Source organism: Octodon degus, unplaced genomic scaffold (assembly GCF_000260255.1).
Source record: "Octodon degus isolate 3935 unplaced genomic scaffold, OctDeg1.0 scaffold00001, whole genome shotgun sequence".
In the NCBI taxonomy this organism is placed as follows: domain Eukaryota; kingdom Metazoa; phylum Chordata; class Mammalia; order Rodentia; family Octodontidae; genus Octodon; species Octodon degus.
The window spans coordinates 7,529,404-7,537,770 of NW_004524577.1; the positions used below are offsets into that span (position 1 = coordinate 7,529,404).

At 53.9% G+C, this 8,367-nt stretch overlaps 1 protein-coding gene across 2 annotated transcripts; it reads right to left on the reverse strand.

Annotated features, from left to right (window-relative positions):
* Positions 1-36: 36 nt before the first annotated feature.
* LOC101562749 (sulfotransferase 1A1-like) lies at positions 37-3,215 on the reverse strand. 2 transcript variants are annotated; one of them, XM_023719838.1, is made up of 8 exons: positions 3,099-3,214; positions 2,156-2,311; positions 1,930-2,055; positions 1,751-1,845; positions 1,127-1,253; positions 936-1,030; positions 331-511; positions 37-231 (listed from the first exon to the last, which is right to left on the reverse strand). In XM_023719838.1, the coding sequence occupies exons 2-8, from the start codon at positions 2,301-2,303 to the stop codon at positions 119-121; spliced, it is 885 nt and encodes a 294-aa protein (XP_023575606.1). In that variant the 5' UTR covers positions 2,304-2,311; positions 3,099-3,214; the 3' UTR covers positions 37-118. The 2 variants fall into 2 exon arrangements, with proteins under 2 accessions (XP_023575606.1, XP_004623203.1); XM_004623146.2 differs by having other exon boundaries at positions 119-231; positions 2,156-2,307; positions 3,099-3,215.
* Between the last annotated feature and the right edge of the window lie 5,152 nt (positions 3,216-8,367).

Sequence of the window (8,367 nt, forward strand, 5' to 3'; positions counted from 1 at the left end):
TCTGTAGCTCACATTCTTTCCTGCTTGCAACAGAGGCCTGGCTTGCCACATCGCACTTTATTCTTCTACCCAGGGCCGGGCCGGTTGTCAGCCCTGGAACGGTTTCCTAGTCTGGCACTCAGAGCTGCCAGTGGAAGCGCAGGCTGCAGCCCGCCATCCTCTCTGCGTAGTGGGCATCAAAGCGCTCATTCTGGGCTACAGTGAAGGTGCTTTTCCAGTCCCCCACAGTGCCTGGGACAGAAACAAAGAGATTGAGTCCAGGCCACAGAGGAGGCCGTGGTGACCCGTTTCTCGCTCCTCTCCCCAGAACCCCCATGGCCCAGCATTCACCTTTCCTCATGAAGGGGGAAACGGTGTGGTCCATGACCTCAGTGGGTATGCTGGTGTAGTTGGCCATGGGGTTCTTCTTCATCTCCTTGAAGGATGTGTGCTGGATGATGAGATCCATGGTCTCCTCGGGCAGGGAGCGCCCCACGAACTCCAGGATCTTCTGCAGCTCCCTTTTGGGGTTCTGGGAAAGCAGACACACTCATTAAGTTGTTCATCAAGGAAACATGGGGTCCCCTCTGTGACCTCCCAAGGGAGGGGTTACTCCCGCAGAGCAGCCTTTCAGCCCCACCTCTGACGGGGCCTCTTCCCCGTGGCAGAGTGAGTCAGTCCCACCCGGGGTCCTGGAGTGAGCCCTGCGTGGCTGCTCCAAGAGGGGGGGAGGGAGAGGCGTCTCTGTCACTGTGCACTTAGCGGGGCACACTCCTCCAGGCCAGGTGCTGGGCAGTGCATGTGCTGCTGCTGGTGGAGGTACTGTGGCCGAGGACTGGCCAGAGCCTGGAGGGCAGGGGGAGGTCATGGGTGGCTGGGGCGGCCACAGGGTCACTGATGAGAGGGTTTCTGCAGGCCATGGAGGTTCTAGTCATGTAGGGGGGCAGCAGTCTCACCTCCTTTATGTCCTCATAGAAGAGGTAGAGGAAAGGATGAGTGTGGCTCAGCTCCCACCACTCCTGCACATGCTGGTACCAGGACCCGTAGGACACTGAGGAAGGGGACAGGGCGCATCTGACATAGGTGGAGATTAATTTTGGATGATGGTCCCTCGGCTCCAGCACCATCCTTCTGTCGTCAGACTCACCTTCGCCCCCCATGAACTTCTGCAGGAAGCTGTCCCAGGAGCCGGGCTCTGGGTACAACTTGCACATCTTGTAGAAGTTGTAATAGGAGACGGCCACGTCTTTTGCATTGCGAGCAACGTAGAGCACCTGTGGGAGCAGGTGGCCAAATGCTACTCGCCCTCAGCATGCAGCACGCCCCAAAAGCACACCTGCTCCCCAGACTACGGGCCGGTCATGCTCCAGGCACCGCTGGAGGAGGTCGTCTCCGTGGGGCAGAGGAAGCAGGTTGCGGGCTGACTTCCTAGAGATGTCCTCCTGTGGGTAGCACTGAGCGGGGCTCTCACTCTGCTTTGGTGGCACCATGCCGGCTGGGCCCAGGAGCTGTATTTGGTACTGCTCTGAGCCTTTTTAGTGCCACACTGAGATTTGGAACAAGACAGGAGGGTTCCCACCACCCTTGTCCTCTGCAGGCCTGTGAGTGCCTGGACTACCAGTCTCTTGTTTTCCCTGAAGAGTCTTGTTTTCCCGGTCTATGAATCCCGAGAGCACCTGGCACGGGGCCTCCCTGTAGGGCGTTAGACAAGGCTCAAGGAAGCCCTCCCCATGGAACAGGACCAAAGTTGGGACTGTCCCTGTGCACTCACCTTGACCTGATCCAGCAGACTCTGGGGGAGCAGGGCCACAGGCAGGTGCGTCTTGAGCAGCCGTGGGGCCGGGGTGTCTCGCACAGTCTCCAGCCCTAAGGCACGGGCAAGGGAGAGCTGCTGAGCTGGAGCAAGCCCTGCTCCCTCCACCTCTCTTGTCCCCAGTCACCAGGACACACCTGAGGGAACCCCCGGGCATTTGAACTCAAGGAAGGGCACCCGTATGTTGGTGGGGGCTCGGCGACACTTCTCTAGGTCACCACCCTGGTAGATCATGTCCAGTATCTCGCTCATCCACGTGGTGCCTGAGAAGAGAGGGAACATACAGGTGCACAGGGCTGGGGGCCAGGCCTTGCCCAACGTACAGGGACCACAGCCCAGGGGCAGGCTGGCCTCCTCGCTTACCCGACTTGGGGTAGGTGCTGATGAGCAGGTCATCGGGCCGGGCCTGGAAGCTCTGCAGAGGCTCTATGGCCTCTTCGAAGTACTTGATGAGCGGGACCCCCTTCACGTAAGCCAGTGGGGGGCGGGAGGTGTCCTTGACCGGCCCCATGCTGCTGCCTCAGGGGCCAGAGACAAGGCTTCCCTTAGTGCCCCTGCCCAGTGCTCTCAGATGGGTCACTAAGGCCAAGGAGGCTGAGCACTGTGCCAAACTCTTTGAGCAAGTAAGTGCTGCTGGGGTTGGAGGCAGAGCCGCCTCCAGGGCGGTGGTCTCGCCTCTGCCTTGGCTGCAGGCTGAGGGATGCCAGTGGGTTTGGCTGGAGCGAGCAGCCTCCGGCTGCTGGGACCAGTGTATCTTTCTACTTCCCTTTGCAGCACCTGCCCCACCCCACCCCCACCCAGGGCTGCTTGCCATACTGGCTACTTCCCCAGGTCCTGGGGTGTTCGCATCTGGGGGCTCCCAGCTGGGCCCGGCCTGAAATCCCACCTGTGCAGAAAACTGAGCAACTGTGTGTGTGTGTGTGTGTGTGTGTGTGTGTGTGTGTTTTGTGGGAGATGCACAGCCTTGTTTGTAAATGAGCAAAATGCCAATACTAGCTGGGCATGGTGGTGCATGCCTGCAATCCCAGCACTTGGTTGACTGAGGCAGGACTGCAGTGAGTTTAAGTCTAGCTTCAACAACATAGTGAGACCCCGTCTCAAAAAATAAGGAGCAATCGCTGACCAAAAGGGAACCTAGTGCGATGGGCCAGCATCAGGGAAGGAACAAGGAGGGGAGAGGCCACAGCCAGAGATCACACAGGAGCCTAGAAACCCAAGGGGCTGGGCTGCTCTCCCCTCCCAGAGTGTAAGGGACAGGAGCAGGCAGCGCAGGCCATCTGAACAGCCAGCCCCACGCAGCACTCACCTGGCCTCTCAGGATCCTGGTGAGTGGGTCCCTGTGTGTGCGGTACCCTAGCATAGGGCACAGGACAGCTCTCAGGGCTGGAGGTTTCCTAGCACCAAAGTAGGAGGCGGGATGTGGGGCGGCACAGGGACTGACCATCCTGCGAAAGCAAAGGTCAGGTGTGCAGTGAGGTGGGCGGTGCTAGATTTCGTTGCCCAGCACCCCAAATTAAAGGCAAAAAGGTTTGTTTAGCTTACAGTTCATAGTTGGCTGGCTCCAGGCCAGGTAGGCATGGGAGAGGGGTGTCACAGAGGAGAAACAGTTCATGGCAGCAGAGGTAGCAAGCAGCACACAAGCACCAGCTACAACAATGCTCTCTGTCCTTCATAGGCAGCCTGCAGGCCCTTAGGGTGGGTAGCACGCACACATGCAGGGTGGGCTGTCCCGTCCACACGCAGTACTGTGCCAAACCTATCAGTGGACTGATCCAGTAATCCCACACTCTAGGTCCAGCCCCCTCTGAAAAGCCCCGCTGTGACTGCGTGCAGCTTTCGGGGGGAACATCTAGATACAAGGTGTCGCCATAGACTAGACCAAAGGTAGAAAAATAACCTCAGTGCTTTGCTGTTGGAGCCTGGCTCCTGACCAGGCCCCTAAACAGAGCAGGTCCACATACATGCTTTGTCTAACCCAGCTGGGGCGGGGTGGGCAGGCGGGAACAGGACAGAGGGGAGGGCCGCTGGCCGAGCTGCTAGCTGCAGTCCAGCCTCCAGGACACCCAGTGGCGGAGGCTCAGGCAACCCAGACATTGTAGACTCTGCCAGTTCTGACTGCTTTGGAGGTCCAGAGGGATAGATTTTTCTATCCACTATGTCTGGGAAATGTAAACCTTGTGGCAATTGTGTGTCATTTTTGTAAAATTCCTGAAAATGAGGTAATATGGTTACTATGGATGCCTGAAACGTATATAACCTGGAATTAAAGTCCCTATTGGGGCCGATGATTTAGGAGTCCTGACCCAAAGGACACCATGCTGGCCTTGAACAGGAGTGGCAGATACACTCGTCTGCCTGCCCTGAGGCCCACTTTCACTAGGGAAAGGCCTGATAGTGACATCCAACACTTTCTGTGCAGGGCCATGGGATACTAGTTCACATATAGGCTGTTGCCAACTTTACTGCCAGAGTGCAGAACTGTATGCATGCGGGCACCTTCTGTTTGACCCCGGGAAAAGCACAGGCACAAATAGGGTTGCGAAACAGTGGGCTTGCATGCTGACTGCAGCCCGGGGAGGCACCGATGCCCTCACTGGCCTGACGTGCTTTGCGCAACCCCAGATGATGAGGCTGATGCGACGTAAACATCAAAAGGCAGGTGCTCGTGGCAGATCACGTAAATGTGTACCATGTCTTCGCACATAGGCTAGACTCTACTTGGTTGCTGTTAGGAGTAAGCATTTGCTGCTGTAATCCACACCATTTCTGTGGCCAGTGCTCAGCTTTTAGCCAAAGCAGGTAATGTGCCCGTACCCCCAAAGATGAAGGAACCTCTTGTAGGCCCTTCCCTAAAATACAAAAAAAAGAAATGTTCAGTGGGCTGCTGACTCCCCCTACGGCTGCGCGCCAAGGCTGTGTGCAGATTGATGCGGTGAGCCGTGGCTGGCTGGAGAGGCCTCACCGTGATGGCGGGGCTTCCTGGTAAGGATGGCCTGTGCGCAGAGTGTGCGTAGCTTCTCCCAAGGACCTTTCTGGATTTGATCCTGCTTTTGCTGTTTTAGTTGGTGCTCTACAGAATCATTTGCCAAGAAGCTGAGGAAATAGCTCAGTGGTGCAGGTCCCACTGGGCAAACCCAAGGGCCTGAGTTCGATTCCTGGTACCCCTCCCCCCAAAAGAGAAAACCCTGTAGCCTAACATCGAGGGTTGGCTTTTTGGCAGTGCTGCAGCCTCCCAGCCATCCACCACTGTTGAAGCCCTCAAGAATATTTTCCTTGCTAAGCTTGACCTGTCTGAGTAGCCCTTCAGTTTGCAGGTGCTCTTTGAGCCTGGAGGCACGTTGTTCTTTTAAGTCTCTGAAAAATGTACCTCACCAGCGGGGCTAGACTGCTGGTGCTTGCAGAGCTGGATCAACCAGATCATCAGCTAGATCAGCCTCGCTGAATTAAGAAAGACCCAGCAGATTAGTAAAGCATGCTCCTGGGTGCATCTGGGAGGATCACGGAGCTGTGACACTGGTGACTGCACATAGTACTCCCTCATTCCTCTCAGGGACTTTGCTCTTGCTGAGCTCCAGGGTCTTGTGAGCTAAATAGCTGTGCCCCACCATAGCCTTCTCTCAGGCACTTTTTGCTTTGGAATCAATGGACCATGGACCAAACCTCCTGAATCTATTAGCTAAATTAAACGTTTCTTTCTTAAGGTGGTGGGTGCCAGATATTTTGTCTCAGTACTCTTACACATAATGCTCAGGATCCTGGCCATGTGGGGGCACAAGCTGCCCTGGCCCCACCTGCCCTAGCAGATGGGCCACATGGGCCCAGAGGAGACAGCTAGGATAGTGAAGGCAGGGGCCCTCTTCATCCTGTCAGAGGTGGCACATAGGCAGGGATGTGCGGGGTCATTTATACTTACCGAGAGCTAAGTAGAAGCCAGGCCCCATTCTGTTGATTTGTAAGTATCCTTGCCCCTAGTGTGGAAAAAATTTGAAAAGAATCCGGTCCATTAATCACTTCCCTAAGCTTTTCAAATTGAAATTAACTGCAATAAACAGCTTACCCGGGGCTGGTGAGATGGCTCAGTGGTCTAAAGCACCTACTTGGAACAAGCTTGGCAAAGCACAGGGACCACAGTTCAATCCCCCAGCACCACATGCCAGCCAGCCCTGCCCCCTAGTGGGCTGAGCTGGCCACACACACACACACACACACACACAAATAAATAAAAAAATTTTAAAAAATAAATAAACAGCTTACCCTTCTAAAGATTTTCTGATTTTTGACCTAACCATTTTTAAAATTTTGTTTTGTTTTCTTGTATTTTTAGGACAGGATCTGCAGGGTCTCACTGCATAAATCGGAGTCATAGTGATCTTCCTGTTTACAGCTTCCCAAGTGCTGGGATTATAGGCAGGCTCCACCACGCCTTGTCTCATTCGCTGTTTTAGCGTGCCCTGGGGGTAGGGCCGGCAGGGCAGGCCCAGGGATTGGACCCCCAGCTTCTGCATCTACCTAAGCAGATGCTTTAATCTGTTGAGCTATGTGGCCGGCCCTGGACCTAACCAATTTTCATGAAGAAGCGCCAGCTCTGTCAGCTCGTGGACCCTGTTCTGGTGTTCAGTCACTGCCATCATAGACTGAGACTGTTTCAGCCCATCGTGGCAACACACTTGGATCAGGCAGAAGACCTAAACTTGGGTCAGTCACAGACCTACACTGTGACCGAGCACAGGGCTCTGTGGCTGCATCTGTTCCGTTCCTGCCACACATTCCATGCTGTGCTAGCAGGGCTGCCTCTAGTCTGCTGGGCTTCTGCAGCTGCACGGGCCTTGTTGGAGGCCTACCTACCCCAGCAGTCCTTTCAAGCTGCTTGTGACTGATTTCTCAGGAGCCCGCGCTTGCCGAGCCTTGCAAATCTCGATTCTTATCTTGAGTGTGGTGGACAGAATAGCTGCTGTATTATTTTATAAGAACACCAGATCAGGTCTTTTTTTAATTAAACTTTCAAGTCTTTATTTTAACAGGGCCAGTGCTTCAGCACAAGGGGGCAGTCCTCAGGAGGAAGTCCTCCTAGACTAAAGCCAGAGAATTGGCTAGGGACTGCTGCTTACATTACACTTGCAGGCCTGTTTCAGGGAGGGACAGGGTTTAAAGCTTGCCACGAATGTTACAGATGCAATGAAGGGCCCATCCCTCCCTCCCAGATCTTAGCCACCCCCCTCTCTTCTTCAAAAAGGCTACCTTACTGTGTAGAGTAGTGGGAGTGGGGCCACCATGTACCTGTCTGGCTATACTCGTGGTGGAGTGGAGACAGTGGCTTGAACCTACAGAGGTCACCGAGGCACCCGCTTCTGGCCCCTTGGGAGAAGCGGTAAGAGGGAACAAAGAAAGGAGAAGGGGAAGAACACAGTCATCAGCTGGGCCAGGTCTTCCCTCCAGCCAGAACAGAGCATGAGAATTTGGCCCTTCTCCTCTGTCTAATTTCCCCTGAGAGCATCCTTGTCTTGGTTACTTTTCTGTCATTACTTGAGACAAAATACCCAATACTCTGAATTAAAGAAGGATGGTTTATTTAGCTCAGTTTGTGGAAGTCTCAGTCTATACTCAGCTGGCTCTAAGCAGAGTGGCTTGGCAGAGGAGCGACGGTGTAAGGTGGCAGAAGGCTCAAAAGCAACCGGAAAGAAAGGGAGAAGCAGGCCTCTTTCTCCTTTATATTGCTCGAGACTGCACCTAGAGCAGGCATTAGACACCACCTTTGCGCCCTTCTCTTGGCGCGCTCACAATGTTTACAAGTGAGGACCCTGGCCCCCTGCTGAGTCACTTGTTAAACTTCTAAATGTCTCAAATTAACACAATAAATCAAGCATTGCAACATTCTGGTCTGTAAACAGCCCCCCTAGGGCATGCCCTCATCGCTCTAGGACACAAACCTGCTGAGTTACTTAGTTACATTTCTAAAGTTAAATGGCTGGCCTAGGAGAAAGCTCAGCTGCATAAGCACCTGCCTGCATGGCAAGTACAAGGTTGGGAGCAAAGTTCCAAGTTCGCTCCCCAGTACAACAACAACTAAAATAAACTTCAGTTGACACAATGCATCAGCCATTGCACTCCTTAATCTTTTAGGGTTTTTTAGTGAAATTATTTTTTCTTTTTGTATTTTTAGGGAAGGGTCTACAGAGTGTTCAGGGTCTCAGTACATCGGACTCACAGTGATCCACCTGTTTACAGCCTCCCAAGAGCTGGGATTACAGGCATGTGCCACTGTGCCCAGTCTCAATCTCAGTCTCAGTGCACCCCGGGGATGGGCCAGATTGGCAGACTTGGGGATCGAATTGCCAACCTCTTCGCATGCTTGCAGGCGCTTTAATCTGCTGAGCTATGTAGACAGCCCTTTTTCTTTCTTTTGTTTTTTTCCCCTCAATCTTTTGTGCGGTTATATTGTGTTGTGTTGTTTTGAGACAGGGTCTCCCCTAAGTAGTTGAGGCTGGCCTTGAACTCACTATATAGCCAAAACTGGCTTCAAACTTGCAGTAATGTTCCTGCCTCGGCTTCCTAAGTGCTGGGATTGCAGGTGTGTC